Source organism: Euprymna scolopes, chromosome 26 (assembly GCF_053919585.1).
Source record: "Euprymna scolopes isolate OS-2025 chromosome 26, ASM5391958v1, whole genome shotgun sequence".
Taxonomy (NCBI): domain Eukaryota; kingdom Metazoa; phylum Mollusca; class Cephalopoda; order Sepiida; family Sepiolidae; genus Euprymna; species Euprymna scolopes.
The window spans coordinates 102545267-102571678 of NC_136507.1; the positions used below are offsets into that span (position 1 = coordinate 102545267).

General features: G+C 32.9%; 1 protein-coding gene across 3 annotated transcripts in view; it reads left to right on the forward strand.

Annotated features, from left to right (window-relative positions):
* Positions 1-230: 230 nt before the first annotated feature.
* Positions 231-26412, forward strand: part of LOC145248314 (pyridoxal kinase-like) — a 67586-nt gene continuing 41404 nt past the window's right edge. Inside the window, exons 1-5 of one of the 3 annotated variants that reach the window (XM_080110221.1) lie at positions 231-710; positions 11438-11492; positions 16892-16996; positions 21026-21109; positions 25495-25529. In XM_080110221.1, coding sequence (XP_079966347.1) covers positions 621-710; positions 11438-11492; positions 16892-16996; positions 21026-21109; positions 25495-25529 — 369 coding nt within the window. In that variant the 5' untranslated portion in view covers positions 231-620. Of the gene's footprint in view, positions 711-1668; positions 1720-6221; positions 6312-11437; positions 11493-16891; positions 16997-21025; positions 21110-25494; positions 25530-26412 lie in introns of those variants that run through there. The other 2 variants (XM_080110223.1, XM_080110222.1) reach the window with 2 other exon arrangements.

Here is a 26412-nt window from a genome sequence, read left to right on the forward strand (position 1 = left end):
AAGTCTGGTGTGTGTGTGGGGGGGGGGAGGTATACCTTCTGCATAGAAAGTTTGTCTCAATCTCAGACAAAAGGCTACCAAAATGACCCAGTTTCTGTCAGAAAGATTGTCGAGGTTGGAATCTCGATTGACATGCCATGAAATACTCACAAAGAGTTAAATGAATGGGAAATGCCGGCGACAGGCCGACCGGAACAACAAACAGAGCAGTTAACCGCATAGAGAGAGAGAGAGAGAGAGAGAGAGAGAGAGAGAGAGGGCGTCTAAGTGACCTGTTCAGACGCAGTATAGTATAATATTTATTTATTTATTTATTTATTTACCGAAAGTTCTTAAACGACTACTAAATACCTACTACCAGAGGACAGAGGAATATATACATATATTTTACTTGCTGAATGAGAAGGAGAGAAAGGGAGGGTTTAAACCATAAAAGAAACAAGTATATAACCAGTTATCCTCCTCCACCCCTCTTCAAAGATAAGTAAAAAAAAAAAAAAAAAATCGTTCCCCGTGGGGGAGGGGGGTGATTGAGAAAAGAGGGTGAAAAAAAAAATTAATTTGTTGTTAAAAAAATAAAGAAAATATCATAATATAATTAGGCATCCGCGTCGACAGAAATGGAAGACGACACGCCTCGGGTTTTATCCATCCAGAGTACAGTTGTTTCAGGATATGTTGGAAACAAAGTCGCAGTTTTTCCCTTACAGGTAAATAAGAACACACGAACACACTAATAATTAATTAATATATATATATATATATATATATATATATATATATATATATATATATATATATATTAACTGGATTTCGATCATATCAACAACGTTCTTCTGTCACTCATTCCGTTCACCTAGGAAATAGTTTTAAGGTAATTTGGAATTTTAATGCATTAAAGTTATTGTTTGTATTCGATTTCTTGCTTGTTAACTATACTGCAAGATTGTCAGTTAATAATATAAAAAAAAAAGTATCTTTTGCGAATACATAAGTTTTCTTTTAAAATTTATTAAATGTTCTACAATTTAAACACGTGTTGTGCGAATTAGCGATCTTATGGGAAAAATACCAATAAAATTAAGAAAATCCGAAATAAATGAAATATTTAAAATTCAAACAAATCTTTAGAAAATTATTGATAGGTGAAAATACCAAATAAAACTAATCTTATGTAAAACTTATAATATGGAAATAAATTCATCAATCCGTATATATTCGATTGGTAGTTATCAAATGACTTTGCAATTTGAAGATTTTCTTCAAGCAGAGTCCTCTGGTGTTTGTTGCGGGCCTGTCAGATTAAGCGGTTACTAAAAACATCGTTTTATGAACATCTTTTTATAATTGCTTGAAGAAAGCGGGTTTTTTTTTTTTTTAAATTTATTTTTAGTGTGCCATCATTTGTAATGATTAGAAACCGTCGTCCAGTCGTCCACCGATGATGTCCTGCGAACACAAATTCGGAATAGAGGCGTCAACAACCTTCAGGGAGGGGGGGGGAGTTAAATGTTTAACAGAAATATAATTAAAAAATTAATTAACTATATATCGATTTTTTAAATTTTATTTTTATTTTTCGGAAGAAATTAGTATTTTGCTTTACTATAGAAAAATAATCGGCATTTTTCTGTATAGACAACAAAACTAAAAAAAAAAAACCTGTAGCGGATACAAGGAGAACGACGCTAGATAAAAGTACATATGAAAAAAAAATTGGTATTAAATCTTTGATTTTTTTTTTTTTTTATCACAAACGACAAAATAATCTAAAAACTACAAATCGAATTAGAATTTATCGATTTGAAATGAGAATTTAGAACGCTGGAGAGGTACACAAACACAACCGAATTTACATAAGCACGTGTTTAACAAGTCGAACTTTATTTTGCTTTTGAATGGATATTTATTGCACAACACGGCACGTTCTATTATTTTATTATTTTAATGATTTTCAAGTTAAATTCAACTTTTACGGTATCTTTTATTTAAATTGTTAGGTGAAAGTACAAAATAACTATAAAGAATGTTAAGAAGAATTGGTTTCTTATGAGGTTATTATTTCAGCACGGTCCGTATTCTGCATAATTCCTTAGTTCCTAATTGTATTGCAGGCGTTAATTTCTGAATAATAAATTAATAATTTCGAACTGATATATATATATATATATATATATATATATATATATATATATATATATATATATTGCATAACTGATGTTTAGCTTTAAATTGATTGGTGCTTATTTTGAATTACATTTTGGTGATGAGTGATGATCCGTGCTAAAATATTATTTAGAAAGCCCTTCTTAATATGGGAAGGGGAGGATGTTTTGTGCCTACAATTACAATTTAATAAAAAACAGATTTCATAAAACTTTACTTAAACTTGAAAATACCATTAAAAAAAAAATAGCGCGGATCAATAAGTGCACTATCGATCCAGTAGATATCTTACTGCTGACGCAATTCTCTATCTATATAAGAGCTAGGTACGTCCAAGGATGGAATACTGTTGCCACATCTGGGCAGGAGCTGCTAGAAAGGACTTGATAACGTTCAAAATAGACTTCGTAGCCTCGTAGGAGATGTCTTTTTCTCTTTGCTGCAACCTCTATCTCACAGAAGAGACGTTGCGAGTTTGTCTCTGCTTTATCGTTATTTTCATGGAAAGTGTTCGACTGAGCTTCAATCTATGGTACCCCCCAAACTTTCACAAGAAACACTCGTCTAGCTGAAAACACTATCACTAATTCCCCCCACTATTTACCTGTGCCTAAACCTAAACATAGATTCCATGAGCAAAGCTTCTTTCTTTGCACGCCTGTGGAATTGTCTTCCGTTTTCCTGCTTTCCATCTGACTACAATATGGTCGTCTTCAAGTCTAACGTAAACAAGTTCTTGATGAGCCGTTCCACTTGTTAACTTAATTTACCGAATTTCCATTACTAACGATTACTATATTGTCCAATTGACTACTACATAACCCTTATCCTCGAGTGGTCTCTGGACCTTGATAAGTGGTTATGCCTATGTAAAAAAAAAAAAAAAAAAAAAAAAATACCCATATTTTGCAAAACCAAAATACAGAAAATACAAAATATGATAAATTCAATTTGACTCTTACAAATCTAATCTTAAATTAAAAAAAAAAACTGCTTGTTAAGATAGAGAAGACAAATCGATTGTTGGTACTTGTTGTACGTACAGTTTAATCAAGACATTAAAAAAATGAAAGTATCGAAAAAAGATTATATTGTATGTATTCTGTATGGAACGAAGTCCTTCGGAAAAATATTTACTTAATTTGATCGAATAGTTTCTTTGGTGCTAGTGCAGAGAGTGATCCGCGCTAATTTTTTTAAAAATCGTATTTCCAAGTTTAATTAAAGTTTTTTGATATGTCTTTTTTATTCAATTGTAAGGTTGAAGTATAGAATAGGTACAAAACACCCTCCCCTCCCGATGTTAAGAATGGGTTTTAAAATAATAACGTTATTATTTACGTCCGGATCACTCTCTGCACTAGAACCGTTTCTTTTTTTACAGCGAAAAAACTATTTGTTATGATACCGAGCAAAATGTTCGATTTTTAGGAAGAAAAGTGAGTATTAAAGATGGGGAAGGAGTGTCGGCGCTTTAAACTGAGTTATCTCCCCGTGGCGTGTTCAAAAGATTCCAAGATGGCTGACTTCAACGTGCTCTCATAAAAACGTGTTTTTCCGCTGTAAAAAAAAATAAAAAAAAATTACTCGATAAAATTAAGTGAATTTTTTTTTTCCGGGAAAAAAAAAAAGAAAAAAAGTTATATTGTACATATCCGTGTTGGACTGTTGGACTGAAGATCATCTTCAGTCCAAACACGGATATGTACAATATAACCTTTTTTTTTTTTTTTTTTTTTTTTTTTTCCGATATTTTCATTTTTAATGTCTTGATTGGCAATCTCCAAAATACCGTTAGGGCTTACAACATGGCCGCCAGAAGAGTCACGTGATCCGGTTGATCCAAAACATTAATCGCCGTATTACGAAACCGGAAAACGCAAATTTAAAGCAAACTTTGACAAACAAGCATAATAATTAAGTACAAAAACAGTTTTTCAATATCATAATAATAAATAATTTATTTAGAGCGGTCATTTAATTTTTTGTTGAGAAACAATCACAGTTTGTTTGTTTTTTAAAACAGTGTTTATAAAAAATATTTTATTCAGAGTTTTTCATAAAAATGGTATTTAAAACAAGGTGTTCATTTTTTTTAAGATGTAATGTTATAAAAATATGATGTAAAAAAAAAACAGTTTATATTTTTAATTTTCATTTTATAAATTTAGACAGAATAGATGGAGGCGATGCAACAAATTAGCTCACAAAATTTATTTGGGCCGACTCTTTCAGGCCACATAAATTCATTTAAATATGAAGTGAAGAGAGCCCTTGATGTACCGAATTGACGACAAAGTTTTTTCTTCGCTCACATCCACGTATTTTCAATAAGTTGAGTATTTATAGTCGCGTCGTTAGGCTCCACAAAATTTCTTTCGTGGACAACAACATCGTGGCTGTAAATACCAAAGTCAATGTCTGCTACGGTTGCATAAGCGCTCCACCCATCGCTTATTATACGAGTCCCGGGTAAGATCCATTGGCGAATTATAGGGACCAGAGTTTCACGTTTTCTGTCTGGAACCTCGATCAAAAGGCAATTCTTAGAGCCTCATTCGATGGCGCCGAACACCCAATGGCTACGTCGGACAGTTCCTCTGTGATATTTCCGAGGGTAAAAATGGCTTTCATCAATTTCAACCTCTTTTGGGGTCCAGGTCTCATCTACATCCCCCAATTGAATTGGGTTTTGTTCAATGTACTGAGTGCACACTTCCCTCAAAAAGTTGCACCAGTCGCTCACTGTTCTTGGCACTCACCTCACTTTCTGTTGCCATAGTTTTTTGTGGAAAATCCATGCTCCACATATACATAATTATTACAATGGTTCTTAGATTGAGGTTGCTTCTTTGAAAAAAAGAGTTCGTTCTAATTGTATTACGATATCCATCGTTTCGGCAACGCCATCTCCAACCATCCTTGGATTCGGAATATCGAGCCAACACGCATGGTGACCCACAAATTTGACAATTGCATGAATTGGCTATCAGACGTCTCTGTGCAAGCCATATCAATATGTGCACGTCATCTGGCATTGCTAACATTAGCCGAGACAATGTCATAGTTTCGCCAAGTATAGCGTTATTGTCATGAACACGAGGAACGAGGAACAAGGGTGATACGTTAAGGGCCATTGATATTTTTGTAATTCTCTGAGGTAGGTAGCAGTTCCAATTTCAGGAATCGTCGTGGTTCAATTCCAGGAATTGTCATGGTTCAATTGCGTTCCGTCGACCACGACCACTTGTTTGTTCTGAATAAAATACTTTTTATAAACACTGTTTTAACTAAAAACAACCTAAGATTGTTTCTCAAAGTTTGCCTATTTTTATAACAACATTATATCAACAAAAAATTAAATACAAACAAATTGTGATTGTTTGTCAAAGTTTGCCTTCAAGGCTGCGTTTTCCATTTGCACGATTCATGTTTTGGATCAACCGGATCACGTGACTCTTCTGGCGGCTATGTTGTAAGCCCTAACGGTATTTTTGGAGATTACCTCTTGATTATACTGTACAAATACCCGATTTTTTTTTTTAAATGTCATTTTAAGCAAAAACAACAGTACTTAATTGTCGTGTCGAAAATAGTAATATATCCAAAAATTACAAAAATTCATTGACTAGACCAATTGCTATTGTGTTTTTAGTAAAAAGTTTAACGCTATCGTCTAAAACAAAACGTCGGCCATTACAGTGGCGAGAAGGGAGATAACTATGTCCCTTGTATTCGCAATCTTCGGTATATTTTACAACCTGCCCCAGCATAGTATAAACGCCCCCAACTACTAATGTTAAGAACGGCTTTCGGAATAAACACCCCCACAACCTCCCCATGTTAAGAACGGCTTTCGAGGTTAGAGGGTGTATAGTCCGAAAGGTTGGAGGTTGGGTTGTTTATAATACGCTGGGGCACGTCAAGGTATTTAAAATACATCTCGGGGGGGGGTGCAATTTTCCGTAAAAATTACGGTGAAAGTGCTTTGTGGGACCACCTGAAAACTGTCAATATGCAATGGTTGTCCCATCTGCAAAAGGGTGTTTATTCTGAAAGCCGTTCTTAACATGGGGAGGTTTGGGGGTGTTTATTCTAAAAGGCATTCTCTCATTTTCAACCTCCCCATAATCAACTTCTTAAAGGTAAGTTTCCTCAGTGCACTTTCACCAAAATTACTTTTAACTCTAATTTTCTACGGGTTTGTATTACTGTACACAGATTCGAAAAAGTTGTCACAAAACAAAACAAAGGTAAATGTTTAATTGAACACTGACCAATAAAATTTGGTTCTCTATAGGGTTTTGGGGTCGTTGACAATGAATCTAATATTCAAACCCGTCGCAAATTTACCATTTGCATGGTATTAAGCCTTGGACCCTTGCAATATTTTGCGCCATCTCACCGCCTTCGTTTATGCTATGCGTGAGTAGTTCTTATTGAAATGTACGTGCGCATGGATACATGACGGATATTTTAAATGACAGGAAATATTTTTCCTAAAATAAAAAAAATAGTTTTCATCTTATTGAAATACTTTAAATAAAATAGGAAGACACTTAACTACAGGAAGGTTGATTGAAATGGACTTCACAGCTTCTTATGTGATGTCCATTAGTATTTGGTATGCCTCCAAATCATGCTGCTAAGGAGGTTACTGACTGGCTTCTTGTTGGAATTGGCACCTTCATTCCTCATCGTCAGTTTCAAACCAAACCTCATTATTCTTCCTGTTTTTCATCTATTTGTTCTTCTGCCATTGCTTATTGTAATTATTACTTCAATCAGTATTGTTGAGATGATTCTAAGGTTTCTAGACAATCCTACAGAAGAGCTTGCAAAAGAGTAATTTCTGAGGTTAAGTCTCAAAGGATTTATGATTATCTCATCTCAAAAGGTTGGTTCTCATGATTTTTAACGAATCTATATAACAGTGGTCAGTCTGATTAAAAAGAATCCATGTGTCCTTGTAAAAGTGGTGAGAGTACTTAGAAAAATCAATTATAAAAGTGACCTGGAGGTTTAAGGTTCAATTCTCAACGTGGTTGGCTGAAAAATACAATTGCGAATTAGTCATGGCTGATGGAACAAGAGCATGCTACCCTCGTGAAGTAAATAAGGGTTCCGTTCGAAATTCTATCCAAATTCCCAAATTCAACAGAAACATTTTTGAGTTCAACAACATACACCTGAAGAAGGTTGGAGGTTACATCGACCAAAACGTGAAAATAACACTCAGAATGAGATCAGTAATCTGATAAATCCAAATAATATGAATAATCTTCATCTCAAAAATTCAGAAACTTTTCATTTTTCAACGTGTTTTCAAATATCTAAAGCAAATATTTTGATATTCTTTTGATCAGCAGCTTCTTTTGTTATTTCTTCATTGATTTGGGTCACCTTTATTTTTTATTATGCTGAAAATAATTCTCAGTTGACCTTTAGATTAAATCCAAGATGGTAGAATGAGGAAAAACCGATTTTATATTGTTCAAATTTTCAGGTAGCTTTTTCTGAATTTTTTTTCTTTTGGACAAATAAATAAACAAAAACATTCAAATTTAATTATTTTTTTAAACTTAAACTTCGCTTTTGTTTATAAATTCGTTTCCGTTTTACATTTCATTCCAAAGGTTAATTTCTGAATATTAAAAATAGATTTAAAAAAAATCAATAAATGTATTCAAATAATAATTTAAAAACGAGACTAGCATGTATACTTTATCTATATAATCTATCTATATAAAACATTTATATCTATATAAAACATTTATATCTATATAAAACCTTTATATCTATATAAAACCTTTATATCTATATAAAACATTTATATCTATATAAAACATTTATATCTATATAAAACATTTATATCTATATAAAACATTTATATCTATATAAAACATCTATATCTATATACTCTATCTATATAAAAGTCAAGTACGTCCAAGGATGGAATACTGCTGCCATATCTGGGCAGGAGCTGCTAAAAACAGCCTATCCTGCCTTGACAGAGTACAAAATAGACTTCGTGGCTTAGTGGGGGATGCCCTTTTCTCTACCCTGCAACCTCTCTCCCACAGAAGAGACGTTGTGAGCATATCCTTGTTTTATCGTTATTTCCATGGCAGGTGCTCGTCTGAACTCCAATCTCTGATCCCCCCTCGCCAATCTTTCACGAAAAACACCCGTCTAGCTGAATCCACTGTGAAAAATTTCCCCCACTCTTTATCTGTGCCTAAATCAAAACGTGGATTCCATGAACAAAGCTTCTTTCTTAGAACTACACGCCTGTGGAACTCTGTTCTGTCTGCCTGCTTCCTACCTGACTACAACTTGGATGTCTTCAAGTCCAATGTTAACAAATTCCTAATGAACCGCCCTCTTAAGTAAACACTTCATTAAATCTCCACACTAACGTACTGTACTTGCAATAACCCTTATCCCTGAGTGGCTTCCGGGCCTTGATAAGTGGTGACCACTATGTAAAAAAAAAAAAAAAAAAAAAACTTAGCATGTCTAGGAATATGGATAACAAATTAGAAGAGTCAAAATAGGTGTCACAAACCAGACAGTTGGTTAGTGTGTGAAAATGGGCAAATGCAATAGAAGTCTCAAACACGACTACTTTCTCTTGCAGTCCAGGACAAAAAAAAAGATTTGATGAAACTATCTACTACATATCACTTTAGACTTCTTATGGCGCAATATCCAGACATGTAACCCTAATACTAAACTTTCAACTTCTAATGGAAATTTCCACTCTTTGCTTAATATAACCCTAATGTGGAAATTTCCCCATTTATTTTTTTCTTTTATTTTATTTTTACATCTCTGTCTGTAAACTTGCTACATGTATATCATTTAAAACTTTCTCTACTTTGTGATAAAACCATTTGCTGCTCGTTTGGCTATCACCAAGCCCAACATTCTTTTCATGGTTTCCTCCTCCTTCGTCTATCTTCTGGCCATGTCATCGTCTCTCAAATTGGCGACCGGAGTGGGGGATGAGGGTGGAGACGCATGGATTCATAAGTATAAAAAAAACTCAAATTCCGACACATTTTGCAAATATCAGTTGCGCTGTGTGTGTATATGATGCTATCGACCTTGTACATGCTAAGGTCCGCATTTTGTCAAGGCAGTGTTTGTCAGTTGATGTCCTGTTAATATGGATATATTTTTAAGCATCTAATAATAAAAATCAACGTTAGGAAATAATTATTCTTCTCTTCATAAAAGTTTCTATTTACTTGCCTCCCCATGAGGGAAATCTTGGACACAGTGGGTTTTTAACGTGGAGAAAATCTAACTTCCTAAAAATACAAAAAATATAAACTACAGTATGCATGGCCATTCCTATAATAGGGAAAGATATTGAACATTTAGAGACTCAATGTGAAAGACGAGATTTACAATCGATCTGCAAATATCTTTAGCTGCTAACATTTCACTCTCATTTTTAAATTGATTAATTACCCTAAAATGCTAGAATGGTCCAGAAATGGGGAATCATTTATTTTACATTAAATTTATGTGCAAAACTGATTCCCCATGCTAAATTCTAATTTTTACAATCAATCAATCAGCAAATATATTTTTAGCAGTTAACTTTTCACTGTTATTGCTACAAGAAAATTTCATTCTGAAACAAGATTCTAACCATGGCCATGATTAAAAAAAAAAAAAAAATCATTCGTTGAAATATGCGTTCACCTTTGTTTGTCCAAAGTTACTTGTCGTTGCTTCATTTATAGGAATTTGTCGATACTTGTCAAATTTATGTGGTGAAGAAGAGAAAAGGGAGGAAGTCTTTCCCCATATAATCAAAAGCAGTCATGAACAATATTTGTTTAAAAATTAAAATTCTGTTTATATTGTTTAAAATAAAAAAAATAAAGAAAAGCTTATTTTGTTTAAAATAAAAAATGGTTATTTTGTTTAAAATTAAAAAAGTTCTGTATATATTTATATTACTTGTATTAATTGGACTATTGTTCTCATCTTGAGTGTTTGTGCAACGTTTTCTATCAGATTGGCCTTTGACCATCCTCAGGCATATTGATTGTTGTTTGAAAAGGAAAGAGAAAAGTTACTGGCTTTGTAGATATTTTCGTATTCTTTGACCTAGTCTGTATTTTTCGTATTTGTGAAAAAAAATTGGTTGAAAAAGACGAGGCAACTCTAATAAAGATCGACATGAGATTATCTCCCTTCCATCACCAAAATTTTAAGGGTGTACAATGTTTGTTTGTTTTTTTATAATTAAAGGCTCACAAACGTGTTGCCTCCTTGAGTCGTCTGACTCTCCACCTTGCGTTCCTGTCAATTATTTTGACCTTATTCCACAAAGAGAAGTGCATTACTTTTTCTTTCTATATGCGATCAGCTAGTTCTGACTTTTTTTTTCCTTTCCCCATGTCACAGCTTTTCAGTGTTCTTCTAACCTTACCTTTTCACAAATACGAAACAATAACCATAAAATAAAGACTAACTCAAAGAATATGAAAATCTCTACGGAACCAGTAACTTTTCTTTTTCCTTTCCAAACAACAACCAACGTGCCTGAGGACAGTCAAAGGTCAATCCGACAGAAACGTTGCACAAATAAAACTCAAGATGAGAACAATAGTCCGATCAATACAAGTAATATAAACAATCAACCCTCATCTAAAAAATTAAGAACTTCTGTATATATGGTTAAAAATAATGTTTATTATTAAAAAAAAAAGTTCTGTTTATATTGTTTATTTTTGAAAAAGAATTTCTGCTTATTTAAAACTGTTAACTTCTTAAATACTAATATTAATTGCATTATGATGATTAGAGGAATTTGGTTCTTTTGTATATGATATAAGGATCGAGAGTATTTTCCACTCAATCTCCAATCTTGTCAATTTGTTTTTATTGTGGTTCTTATTATTTTGAATGTAAAATACATAACAAAATGAAACGAATTTCACAGGGGAATTTGTGTTTTTAACTGCTATATCGATTATCTTAAAAATCTATATTGCCCCCAGTAAAAGACATCCGTTGCATGATTTCTTGACCTATTATAGGGATTGCCAGGGTGATATGAGATTCATGGTTAGTAATGAAAGTAGAACAGGGTTCATCATTCATTCCCAAGCAATGCTGAGTGTATCTGTCAATGTTTGTTAATATAGATAAGATGAGAATGTTTTGTCGTTTCAGTACAAAACTTTTCCTCCATTTTGTTTTCTTGTTCATCATTGCTGATTTGATATTTGGTTTCTTCTTTTTTCAGCTCCATGGCTTTGAAACGAGCATCATTAATTCCGTTCAGCTATCAAATCACACAGGTTAGAATTCCAGCTTTTCTCGTTTCTTTATATTGTTGCTCAATTGCGAAAATACATACAGAAAATTTAATTTTTCGCACGACTTAAATATGTTACAGCGATATTATAATGAAATTTGTAAATATCCCCACTTTATGATCTGAAAAAAGTTGAACATTAAATATAGTAGCAAGTCCTGGGAACATTTACCAGAAAGAACAGTACCATCCATTATGACTATGCAATTCCTAAAGCTACATACCTTGAAAACGGAGCCATAAAACCTGACATACTTGTATGAGACAAGGAGAAAGAAGCAGCCTTAGAAATTAGTGTGTTCAACAATGTTGAGTTAAACGAAGCTGAAAAGGAAAAAATACAAAATACGAAAATCTTATGACATGAAAACTGGAATCTTATAAATATCTACTATTTCAGTAATTGTAGAAACAATGGGATTAATAAAAAAAAATGTACCCAGTGAACCAAGTGCAAGTGAGATACAAACAATTGCATTTAAAGGGGTGGTTAAAAATCTTAAAAGGATCTTTTGATTGGGATCTATATAATAGCAGGTGAATGTCTGGCATCTGGTAGAACAAAATAAGGAAAAAAAAAATAGATAAAAATACAATGGTGATAATAGCTTTTTTAATTTAGTGAGTTGCTTTTAATGAGTACCTGGAAAAATGTATGATTCTCAGAATAAAATTAGAAAAAAAAAAGATTTTGAAATCTAATAAATAAGAAAATAGTTTTTATATCTTATGTTTTCTCCTATAATAAATCAAATAGCAGTATAAATGTTAATTACACACACACACACACACACACACACACACACACACACGACTGCAGAAGGGATCATATGATCAGAATTCAAGAATATCCATTTCAAAGAAAGTAACAAATTCTGATAACTTCTGAGCTGAGAATCCTTGTTCACAACTGTATGTATGATCAAGAAATGTATTTCACGGATTCTTATCACAAAATTAAATTGTTCAGTTACAGAAGAAAACTAATTGTCCTTAGTGGGAGAATAATAAATAAACTGGGTGTAAAAAATAAACCCTAATGAGTTGGCTGTCTGTATTGCAATTTATGTTTTTATAAAAAAAAAATTGAGTTATGCAGGGTTGTGAAGTCAGATGGTAAAAGTCTGACTCTGACTCCCACTCCGACTCCTTTTGATATCTTCGACTCCAACTCTTGACTCAGGGGTCAAGGAGTCGGGCGTCTATGTGGAAGTCTATTCTGTAGATCCATATACCAGCCTCCCACACCTATTCAGCAAGCATGTTATAAATACTTCATGCGTATTATTTTTTACGTTTAATATTCACTTGTATGATAAATATCCTCACATATACACTCAACGAAATTTATAGAATAAGTTGATAACAAAGGGATAAAAAATTTACAATGAAGTCTTATGCTATCAGTTCAAAAGGGAATGCAATATTTAGGGATAAGGAAACCCAAAACAATAAATGTTAAGAGGTCAAAATTGGGGTCAAAGTTAACAAAAATTGACCTCTCAGCCAATTTTTGTTCTAAATATTTGAAATTTTACATAAAATATATTCAGACATAGGACAAACTTTTTAATCGGGTTTTTAGCCAAAAATTTGGCTACTAAGGGGTCAAAGTTCAAGAGATTTGACCTTTGTGATCTCTAGCAAACTATTCAGCAAATTTAGGATCTAAACATTGGAAATTTTACATAAAGGATATTCAGACATACAGCAAGCTTTTTACTCAGTTTTTGGGTGAAAATTTGGCTGCCAAGAGGTCAAAGTTGAAAGCGTTGACCTTTGCAGACTCTACCAAACTTCTCTGCCAATTTTGGGTTTAAAAACTTGAAATTTTAGATGTACGTTACCTGGATATGAGTCAAACATTTTCATGTATATATATATATATATATATATATATATATATATACATAAAGTTATGAACAGTAGATAGGGCCCAAGCAAAGCTGGGCTGAACTGCTAGTAAATAAATATAAGTAAAGAATCTTGGTATATTCAGTAACATTTGTTCATTTGTCTCTTTTTCTTCTCTTTCTATTTATTGCTCTCTATGTACTTGGATATCTCTCTCTCATATGTCATCTGCAGACAGTACTGTTTCACTGTTTACAACTCATCAGTGCAGCTGAACAAATATATATATATATATATATATTATACTGTTGGTAGAATTTTTCAGTAACTCATAACAACAACACAATATGTCATTCCAAAGAGTGCTCAATGCATGAAACAGAGCAATATATTGATTGTTGGAGAGCTATTGGCTACACATTAGCAAACGTGTTTCAATGACCCCCTAGCAGGGAAAATCACCTCATCAGGCCAAAAACCTTTTGGCCTGATGAGGTGATTTTCCCTGCTAGGGGATCATTGAAACACGTTTGCTAATGTGCAGCCAATAGCTCTCCAACAATCAATATATATATATATATATATATATAGCACGAGAGTTGTTCCCAAAATAAAGCCTTCTATTTTAACTCCAAAAGTTGAAGAGTTACGAAGATGGGAGTGGTACCATTAAAACAAGCCACCTTTTGTGCTCCAGAATTTATTTTTCTACATAGTCACCACCATTCTCTGTGCATTTTTGCCAGGAATTCAATAACGCATCTCTGCTTCTGACACCTGCCTATGACAGAGGTTGCTTTCTTAGTCTCACATCGTCAATATCTGCAACAGAGAAATGAAACTTTCAAGTCATGAATGCATAAGTTCAGTCATGATGGCAATACAATTTGCAATCCCCTCTGATCCATTTTGTCAGAATAAAAAAAAATAGGAGGCATTACTTTTGGAACTTCCTTCGTAATTCATGTTAAGTTTGTATTCACAGAATAAAAATCCAGAGAATATCTACCGTGTTTAGATAATAGGGTTCAATCATAAAGCTATTCATTCATACTAATTTTTTTTTTTATGCAAACATGTCAAAAGCTGCACGTCCATGGAGATGTTTTACTTATTAGCTCTAAAAAGCGAAGATCTCATCCGGCTAGCAAAACGCATGTTTTTTAATTGTCCAAATTGAAGAAAAAAAAATCAAAATTTAAAGAATCACAAGATCTTTACGATTACATAAAAGGAATTTTGTGTGTGAATTCGTTGCCTATGGACTCGAAAACGTCTGGGCTGATTTTTTATGAAATTTCACGCAAGCTACTTTGTGTCTGGTAATGTTCTTAGATAGATTTTGTATTGGAATGTCTTTGATAAGTATTGATAATTGAAATAATCCAATGAAAGAAGGAACAGGTAATTTTGACCAAAGTTAACACCTTACACAGCCTAACATTACAAGTGCATTTGAGAAGGTGTATTATCATACAAGCTGAAAGGTCTGAGATACAAAATCAACAGTAGGTTCCTTGATATGACAGTTGCGCATTCGAAATGAATGTTTTCTGTTTAGAGCACAATTAAAGCATGATACTTGACTTTTGCATTTTAAACTTTAGTTCAAACCATTATATATAAAAAATAATTTTATAAAATCAGCAGTAGATTCTCTACAGTGCAACGTAGACTGGAATGTATTGTGGTCTAAGTAAGTGCAGGGAGGCATGTGAAGCTTCTTTCTGGAGAACTGGCGGGGAAGCTTCAACTAGAGCAGACGATCAATAGATTTGACTGAAAAATAGGCGATTTCATCAATTTCGGTGACAATAAAAAATATGGGGGTGTGAAACAGTTGTTGATTATCATTAAATCCTAGGCAACGTCAGGTCTTCCTGCTAGTTAGATATAAAATATTTTAAACAGGCCATTTGTGTATTTTCTATTAAAGCCTGAGCATCAACCTATTTCAAGGTTTGATAAATGCCACTTAATTTTAAGAGATCTGCATATATTACAGGTTAAAGTTTGTAAGGGGTCGGATTTTATGATTTTTGAGATGTAAGGGGAGTGAGATGGCAGATATTGAAGAAGAGAGATATGGCCATATTTCATTAATACTGAAATTTGATGCTGATCGACATATCCATCTCCAGTGTGACACGCATGACATTTGAGGGTTTCATGAAAAAAAATGGCAAATTATTAATATTAGAAATGGTTTGAAAACTTTCAAAGAAATATCACAAATATAAAAATAGCCACAAATTAAATTGTAGCCACTTGAAGGATTAAAACATTTTTTTTTTCTTGCCATTAGACAAATGTGAAGAAAATTTTGGAATTTACCTACAGGAGTTCCTCTTGTGTCGCAGAATTCAAAAAAATATTGACTATGACAATATTTTTCATGAAATCCATATATATTATGTCTGTTAAAGTTTTTTTTTTTTTTTTTCAAAAAAATATATTTTAATTACACCCAAAAATTTTAATTCTATTTTCTAAAAAAAATATAAGAATATCCGTAAATCTATATATCTATAAAAGTGAAAATGTGTGTATGAGGACACTTCTCAACCTATATAAACAAATTTTTGATCTATATACTTAAAATTTGGTATATAATATAAAACTTTTTAATAAGTTTTCATCCAGAAAAAAGTGCTGCTAAGGAGTCATAGAAAAATAGGTACTTGGTAGTCATCGGATTTTTATCTGCTTGTCAAGTTTCACAAGTTTTGAAAAGAGTTTCTAAAGATTGTGTCAAGTTGGGGCAATGGTTATCGTACTTGACTCTCTGTCTTTAGGTCCCTCAGGCCCATCTATTGTCTGATGTTATCCTCCCATCTCTTCTTCTGTCCTCTACGCCTTCCTCTACTTACTGTCCTCTGCATTATTATATTGCTAAAAACCTGGTACAACAATGACAGATATCAGCTAATCAGAAGCAAAATGTGGTTCGTCAGCACAAAGATTATTTAGGTCTGAATTGAAAAATCTGACAAGATAATTTTAGAGATATATAGTTCACATAATTTTTAACTTATGCCCCCCCCCACTCGGATCCAACATTACACCAGGTTCATGCTTATAAGAGACAATGGTTTGATTGTGCTTCTGTTGTAGTCGGTTCTTCTTTTTAATCTGTACTTTAGATAGCAATCGCTTAGAGAGGGAGGTTGCCAAGCTGTGCTTTCATGACACAGACAAATAGTCAAGCAAAGACGATGCTCAAACATTACTTTGCAGCAGTCATGTATGTATAAGTTCTGTAGCAAATGGTAATATTCTGGGTTTGTCTTAGAAATGGTGAGAGAATTCCTTTTATTTTCTGATTAAGCGATTGTCAGTATCATGCTTGCATATATTGGCCAGCTTTTAGAAATTGACTTCCAAACTAACCCATCTCTGACGAAGCCCTTAATTCTCTCTTTCTCTTAAATCTATCCCCATCACTTTCTCATATGTTCTCTTTGCCCTTAGCCTGCCAGCTAACCTCAACTGTTTTACATATGTTAATAATTTCCTTCTATTTGCCAGCTTATGAATACGTGAAAGGACAAGTCTTGGGCGCCCGTGAAATTGCGGAATTATGTGAGGGACTCAAATTAAATCAAATTGATAATTTCAATTTTATCATCACAGGTAAGTAACTAAGCACTTGAATTTACATCTCAGAATTTTTTAGATAAGGATTGATAATTTTTTAGATAAGGATTGATAATTTTTTAGATAAGGATTGATGATTTTTTAGATAGGGATTGATAATTTGTTAGTTTTCATTTTGGTTGTTAGATTCACATCTGTTTGGCTGATGTTACTGCCAACCTTTTTCATGTAAATTTTTTTATTTTTTAGAACTCTGACATTCTAGTCAAATTTTACAATATGTGTGGAACTGAACTCTTTAGTTCACGGACGTAAATTGTTTTCATTCCGTCAGCCATGACCAGGTAGAAGAGTTAGTTTAGTAGAGAAAGGGTTGAACCTTTCACCTCAGAAGACTGTTATTCAGAACCGAACAAATGGCCTAATATTTAACAGCATTGCTTAACAATCAGTGCTAAGTAGCAATTGTTTTCATTCTGTCAGCAATGTTAAAGTAGAAGTGTTAATTTATGCTTTTCTTAATTATAATCATTTGCAGTAAAGACTGAACAGGTAATCCACAGAAGGTTGATATCAAGTTATATAATAAAATTTCAATGAAAAATTTGTAAAACCTTCAAGTATCAAATGTAATGATAAAATCATTATTTATTTATTTATTTATTTATTTATTTATGTTTTTTTTGTGGCTGATATTTCGCTAATAAATAGCCTCATCAGGGTAGGAAGTCCGATCTGTAAATTTATTTTAATTTTGGTGTTATGGTGGAGACAATGCCTCTGAGTAGAAGAGAATGAAAATGTGTGCCTTGTTTCGGTAGATCCACGGTTTTCAAGCAGGAATTTAAATTAGATGGTCGCACACTTTTTGAAAACACTTATATATATATAAAAGGCAAATGCGCGTATGCATTTTTTGTGTGTCTCGAAAAGGCTTTTTTCACCAACGGCCTCTGGGTGGAAAGAGTTACTATCGCTTAGAAGTGTTTATATAGCCCCTAGATCATAATATGTATGATTTGCGAACGCACGTTGCGTCTAGATTTATTTATGTTAATTTTTACAAAATTATTAAAGGTAACATTTTAACGTTAAATATTACGTAATTTTATACTTTTAAATCGATTCTCTGTTTGTTTATACATAATTAAAAAAAAAGCTGAGTCATGTCACGTGACCATGACGCCAGCACGTTTTAATGGCGACGTTTGTATCGTTTCATGAAGAGACTCTTTATGTCATTATCGTACAAATTAAAATATTAACTTACATGCTCTGTAAATGTTTCAAACGTGATTATCGGGTTAAAAATAGTAAATATACGAGAGTATAACAAAAAATGTCAAGCAAAAGTAAGGGGAAAAAAAATTAAGCTTAAAAATATTCACCGATTACAAGACCGATCGTTATCTTTACACTAAAAAAATAAACAGCCATTTTCTTTTTTGTATTATTAACACATGACCTCCTACCTCTGTAAAACTGGAGGGGGTGCTGGGGGAGGGCCGCTTGAATTAGCTAAAATTACTTGTAGAATCGGTGTTACATTTCCTTCGCTAAACATTCCATTTCTGGCTGACGTTTGTTTCTCTAAAGCTCGACCTCCCAAGCGTAGCCTCCTCCTCATTTCCGAGTGACGTTTGTTTTCTCTACAGCTTGACCTCCCAGGCATTCTTAGTATTAGGAGGTTATGTTTATTATAAAATCATTGTTATAATATGCAAGTGACCTCCCTTGGATGTAGCTTCATTGTCCAATACCATTAGGTAATTATACAATTATTGTCATAATATTCAAGTGACCTCCCTTGGATGTAGCATCATTGTCGAATACCATTAGATTAAGATACAATCATTGTTATAATATGCAAGTGACCTCTCTTGGATGTAGCTTCATTATTGAATACTATTAGATTAATATACAATCATTGTTAAAATATGAAAGTGACCTCCCTTGGATGTAGCTTCATAGTTGAATACCATTAGAATAATATACAATAATTGTTACAATATGCAAGTGACCTCCCTTGGATGTTCTTCATTGTCAAATACCATTAGATTAATATACAATCATATTTATAATATGCAAGTGACCTCCCTTTGATGTAGCACTAGCATGACATATGTACTAGCAGATTACACGGCATGGCCCAGTATTTGATACAATTCATGGAATGTTTCCTAGCAGAACATTCGGTGTCGCTTGGGATCAGAAACAATTGGTTGATATATGTAGTAGCATGTTACCCGGCGTCGCCGGGGATTGTATTACATAGGTGGATATATGTATATGTACTACCAGAATACCCAGTGTAGCCTGGGATTGGATAAAATAGGTGTACATGTACTAGCAAAATACCCAGCGTCACCCGGAATTGTATGACATAGCACTAGTATGAAATATGTACTAGCAGATTACGCGGCATGGCCCGGGATTAGATACAATTCATGGAATGTTTTCTAGCAGAACACTTATCGTCGCCTGGGATCAGAAAAAATTGGTTGATATATGTACTAGCCAAATACCCGACGTTGCCCGGGCTTGGATTACATAGGTGGATATATGTACTAGCAGAATACCCGGCATAGCCTGGGATTGGATAAAATAGGTGTATATGTACTAGCAGAATACCCGGCTTCCCCCGGGATTGGATAAAATAGGTGGATATGTACCAGCAGAATATCAAGCGTTGCCCGGGATTGTATGAGATAGGTGGATATATATGTACTACCAGACTACCCGGCATGGCCCGGGATTGGATAAAATTCATGAGGTAAAAATTCTTGTGAAATTGTTTCATATATGTATTTAAATTACCCGTCTTAGTGTAAGTAAAATTATTTTAAGTATGTGTTGTATATTACCCGTCCTTGCAAAGGTAAAATTATTTCAAATATGTGTTGTATATCCACCGTCCTTACAAAGGTAAAATTATTTCAAATATGTGTTGTATATCCACCGTCCTTGCAAAGGTAAAGTTATTTCATATACATGCTGTAAATTATCTACCCTAGATAAGATACAGTTATTTCATCTGTGTAATACCCGTCCGAGGTAGGTAAATATTCTTTTGCTCGAAATAGTAAATTAAACGTAGACATTAAAAATTCCTCTCTCCTAAGAATAACAAATATATTCAAAATCAAATTCAATTTTCTCATTGTTTATACGGTCCCGAGCAATGCTGGATAGCCCCGCTAGTTTTTAAATAAAAGTTAAATGAAAATTTGAAAAACCCTTTATTACATTTGACACTTAAAGGTTTTTCAAATTTTTTATTTTTATTTTATTTAAAAATAAGTGTCTTCAAACAGTGTGACCATTTTCTCATTTATAATATTTTCATATAAGAAATTAAAACTATTTTTTAATTCTACGGTGCTTTTCAATGTAAAAATATTGGATTGTTGATAATTATATCTAAATATATTTATTATTATTGGGATCATTAATCAGAATCAGGAATCGGAAAAAATCAGAACTTTTTGGGGTATCGGAATCAGAAAATTTTGTGCAGATTTCCCAATGCCAAAAACGATTCTTTCAATTCTCTTGTTTTATTTGATTTTGTTTAAAACCGAATCTAACACTGCTGGTAGTAATGATAAAATAATAAATTTTGATTTTTAAATTACCACTAAAACTAAGATGTATAAATCACCTCCTCCCCCAAGTGTATTTTTTTACGTTTGAGAAAATATCTGTACATTTAATGTCTGTTTTTACGGTGATCGGCAAAAATAGCAACTTTATAGTTAAATATTTAGAGATTTATAAGAAATCAGAATCAGCAATTGTATCTGAATCGGAGGGAGGGGGGGATATTGGAATCGTCCCATCACTAATATTTATATAATTAAACGTTATCATCTCTTCTTAAAAACTAGCCTTTCATTTCCAAAATATATATTTTGGACATTTTTGATTTGAAAAGACCTTCTTTATATAAAGTTTACAGATAAATGGTTTATCAACAACTTTGGCGACCAGAGTTACCTCGCTTGGAGATATTTTATTGTAATCATTTTTATTTATTATTTTTATTTATTTTTAATTTTTCTCAAGGCTACATGGGATCAAAATCATTTATTGAGAAAGTAGCCGAGGCCATTTTACAAATGAAAAAAGAACATCCGGACACAGAATATTGTAAGTATTTCTGACCGATTTATTTTATTTATTTATTTATTAAAAAAAATTTTTGCAAATAAAGTTTCACCTTTTACACCTATCTAAAACCTTAAGTAATTTCAATGAAGACCATTGAATCCAAAAACTCTACCTTGATTCCTGAAATTTAAATCCTCAGACTCCAGCTTTGATCTATAAACTTTATTGGCTGTTAAATAACTCACAGATGGTTGATATGCCATAAATTAAACCATCAAATAGTTCATTATAAACAAAAAATATCACCACAAATAGTAATATTATTTAACTCAAAGCTGTAGAGGAGCTAAATGAGATGTAGTGAGCAGAAAAAGATTAAATTTTGAACTTTGTTTTTTTTATTTTTTATTATTTGATTGGCTTTGCAAACTCACTTTTTCTGGATTTAAACAATCTGACTTCAACTCAAGAGTAGCAAACTGGTCATATTTCTTCAAATTATTTCTATATACCATGTAGGTAGAATCTCCAGAAAAATATTGAGTTATCTGTGTTTGCACAATTTTCTGGAAAATATGTTTAGTTATTTTATTTTTTACTCTGAAAATGCTTAACAACTAATATTTGTCAGGTATTGATTTTACTTGAGAAAATGACATCTTGGTCTTCAGGCTGGGATCAAAGTGCAGTAAAAAAAAAAAAAATGATTTGATTGGTAAATCTTAAATAGGACGACTCCTGGTGTGAATGTGGTATTATGGTGACTAAGAACTCTGGCTAGGATTAGCTTAGTCAATAAAAGGTACAATGACAAGGATGACCATAGACAATGTATTTGTTCCATTTTATATTGCCTGTGAATGTTAGGCCGAGGAGTTTGAAGGAATAATTCTCAGGTAAGATGTTAGTTGTCATGGAAATCGGTGGTTGGAGAGACTTCTTGTATTTGTCAAAGGAGAGCAACTTAGTCTTACTAGCATTAAATGTTACCATCCATTTACAGGCCCCATTCCACTATGGTCTGGATGTCATTTTCTAAGGATTCTGCCATGGTCTTAGATTTGTGTACATTTCCAAGTTAATTGAACTAAATACAGTGCTCGTCTGAGCTCCAATCTATGCCCCCCCCTCGTCAAACTTTCACGAGAAACACTCGTCTAGCTGTGAACACTATCAATAATTTCCACCACTCTTTATCTGTACCGAAACCTAAACGTAGATTCCATGAACAAAGTTTCTTTCTTAGAAGTGCACGCCTGTGGAATTGTCTTCCGTTTTCCTGTTTTCCAGCTGACTACAATATGGTTGTCTTCAAGTCCAACATAAACAAATTCTTGATGAGCCATTCCACTTAAGTTAACAAATTTACCAAATTTCCATTACTAAGATTACTATATTGTCCAATCGACTACTGTACACTTTAACCCTTATCCTCTAGTGGCCTCTTGGCTTTGATAAGTGGTGATGCCTATGTAAAAAAAAAAAAAAAAAAATATACTCAAAAGGTTTCCCAACACTTTTTCTCTTTACCTACTGAATTTCACAAACCTATCAGTTACTCTATACCCCTAACCATTCTGTGTATGCAAATTTAGGTGTTGTTTAGAGTCTGAGTTGGCAGCATAAAAAGATGGATTTTTTGCGTGACAAGTGTCTTTTTAATTTTTGAACGCTACCTCATTAGTGTGGATTTTTTGTTAGGAAGAAAAGAAAAAAGAAGCTGCTTATGTGAAAAAAGTGAACGTCTTTGTCATGCGGAAAAAGAAAGAACACAAAATAATCTAATTTGAGTGTGTGCTTTGCTTTCAACTTGAAAGAATTTACGTGACTGAAATAGGAATTAATTTTTTAAACACATCATTCAATTACATAAATTCTAATCTTCTATTGTTATTACTCTCTAATCCAGAGGAATGGTTATATCTGTCAGGGTCCCATTCATTTACAAAATGTGCACCGACACAATAAATAATTTAGAAACCAGTTGCCCAGTCATTAAAAAAACAAAAAAAAAATGTGACTTGGGTTGAATCAGCCAGAAGAGAAGCCGAAAGCAAAATTTGTAATTTTTGCGGATGACGAAAGTTTTTAGCGGACATATGAACACACATAGACGTTTGAGATTGATTTAATAGACTAACATGGGTACCCGGCGTTGCCCAGGTAGAGAGAGGTGGTTTACTAAGGCTATTTAAAAACCAACCCCCCCAGAAAAAAAAAAAAATCAAAACAACTTTTGTTTCAATCAAAATAGCAGTGATTACCCATGTGAGTACAAGAAAAAAAAAATTTGCTACAGTAGCCAGGCTCAAACCTATAATGCAAAAGAGGAAAAGGAGATAAAAAAAGCTAGCATGGTATTAGCCGTCTTGGCCATGGCGACTTATGACATCACAGGCTTTTGCAATAAGATCTTTTAAATGTATGTTGAGATCGCTAGGCATATGACTTTGCAAAAATGTTGACACTAAAAATTGATCCCTCCTTGCAAAAAACGGTCCAGAATTAATCTTTTTGGCCAATTGTTAGATATTTGTCATCCTAGAGATGGATCTTTCTAACGATACTAATTTTGTCACAGTTCAATGCATCTGTTAAAACTTTTTGGTAGACAGACACACACACATACACACACGCAAGCTATCACGCATTAACGGTATTAATATACTGAGAGACATTTATTACTTGAAAAAGAATATTTTTTCAATTTATAAAAATTGATTCACGAGCACCATTGCTAGTAATAATTGATTATGCGAAAACGATCAATATAAATGAACGATACACCTGAAGCTCGGAGAGCACATTGATTTGAAACGTGAGCTAAATATTAATGATGTGGACAATAGTCTGAAGATAAACTATGTGAATAGCAATATTGATTCTGTGCAAAAAAAATTTGGAAAAAATATTGGATGTATCCAAAGTTTTGAAATAATGATTGGTATTTTTGACTACTATTCTCATATTAATTGTTATATTTTACAATGTTTTCGTTGAAGTAACCTTTGACATTCTCCAGGTGAAACTTCTTGAAATTGTGAACCTAATGGTTGAGCTCACGGACCTAGATGGAATTTCAAATTGAATCCTTTTATTTAATCCACATGGTTGAGATTATTCTCATTCCATCAGCCATTTTTGAAAAGAAGTATTAATTCGGTACTCTGAGCAGATGCAGACTAATTTAAAAACAAACAAACAAACAAAAAAAAATGCAAATAATCAAAAATAACAAAAACCTACCTTTTTAAAGGACTGAAAATATTTTTATTTTATTTATTTTTTTTTTTCAAAATATTTATTATCGGTTGACTGAACGGCCATCAACAGTAAAGAGACAGGGAGAGGGGGGTAAAAGGAAATGGAAGAAAGATCCCCAATAACCGGGTAGCTTTCGGAAATGTGATTTATGATGGAGACAAAAGGATCATTTCCAAATTTTTTGTCTCCACATAAATTCAAAAAAATAAATTTAAAATAAATAAATTCAAATTAAATAAATTAAAAATAAATAAATTCAAATAAATAAATTAAAAATAAATAAATTCAAAAAAATAAATTTAAAATAAATAAATTCAAATAAATAAATTAAAAATAAATAAATTCAAATAAATATGTGCCCAGAAGCTCCTGGTTGGTCCCGCATTTTTGCTTGTTTTACTGTTTTGTTTCCTTCCCACATCCTCTTGACATGGTTCGTTGTTGCCTTTGTCGCAGGGTCTACAAAACGCATACTTATGAATCACTGTCAGGTGGTTGGTGGAATCTTTTTCCTACTTTGTTATAGGCCTTTCCAATAGTCGGATATACGATTGTAGTCCCTGGCAGAATGTATTTGTTTATTATTGGAAGGAGGGTTTTGGCGTTGTGATTTGGTATGGTCACCAAAAATAAAATTAAAAAGAAACCCTCCTTGTCGGTAATGTAAATAAAAAATAAGTCGATTTAGCGTTTTAACAGTTGGGCAGTGCTCTGTTGAAACCGATGATTGCAGGTCTCACCTGATCCATGCTTGACCAGAATTCCCGAGAATCCGGATCAAATTATGCAAGAGTACTGTTAATTCATGTCATTCTTAGTGATTATCACCTGTAGTACACATTGAACCTTCAACCTCAAGGAAAGTGTTTTTTTAAAGGTTGATGGTTCAGTATTTATAACCAAGAATGACATAAAATTAACACTCAGTTTTCATGGCTGGTGAAATGAGAACAATCTACTCCTGTGGATTAAATAAAAGGTTTGGTTTAAAATTCTGTCCAGGTTTTGGAGTTTGGCATGAAGATTCTCAAATTAAAAAAAAATGAACTTGAAGAAGCCAAAAGTTAAACTGGATGAAATGTTGTGATCTAATAATAGAATAATCCTAATGTTATAAATTGTTTCTAAAATATTTAATTGAACGGTTTGTATTCTTTCAGTATGCGACCCAGTGATGGGAGATAACGGAAAAATGGTATGTATGACAACCATTGGAGTTCAACCATTTATTCAAACAGGTTTAAAATAAGCAAACAAAAAATTAATTCAGAATGATATTAGCTTATAATAGTTTAGTTTATAATCATTTATGTGTATAATAATAATTTATATGGTAGTTTAGTTTGAATGTTTAAAATAGTAGGAATGAAGGCAAATGAGATGAGAAAAGTAAGAGAAGAATAAAAATGACATAAGAAAAAAAAGTAGTGAAGCTATACAAGCAAGATCTTTTTTAATTGAAAAAAGTTAAGAAAAACATTGTTATTGAACTTTGATAAAGTTCTTAAATAAGAGACGAAATATCAATCGTTTTTCATTTGTCTTCTGTATTTGGCAATTATCCAATTTTCCATTTTCTTTTCTCCACATTTTGTAGAATATTTGGATTCTTTATTTATCTAAAACAAGGTCACTTAAGTCTAAAAAAAAAAAAAAAAAGCTCCCTTGATAGAGACCAGATTTATAGGGGAGCAACCTGCATATTGATGCGGTCAGAGAAGCAGAAAATGAATTCCAAAGACAAGCTGTTCAAGAAAAAAAACAATAGAAAATTTTCTGCTGTTTTGGGACTCCTACAATGAAGGGGTGGGATTTTACTGCTAGTCTGATGGGTTGAGGATTCATTCTTTTCAATTATGGGGGGGTATAAGTGCAGTAAGTTCATCAGTAAGTCGATTGTTTTCTACATTCAGTGGGAGAGAGAAAAAGAAGGAAAAAGATAAGTCACAACATTTGGCTTAAATTTCACATCAAAATAAATTATCCAACTTTTTGTGTTGCTGTGTTTAGATTCCAATGTTCTGTTCCCCCTTTCTCCTTTTAATTCTATTGACCTTGTTTCTCCTTTTTCCTTGTTC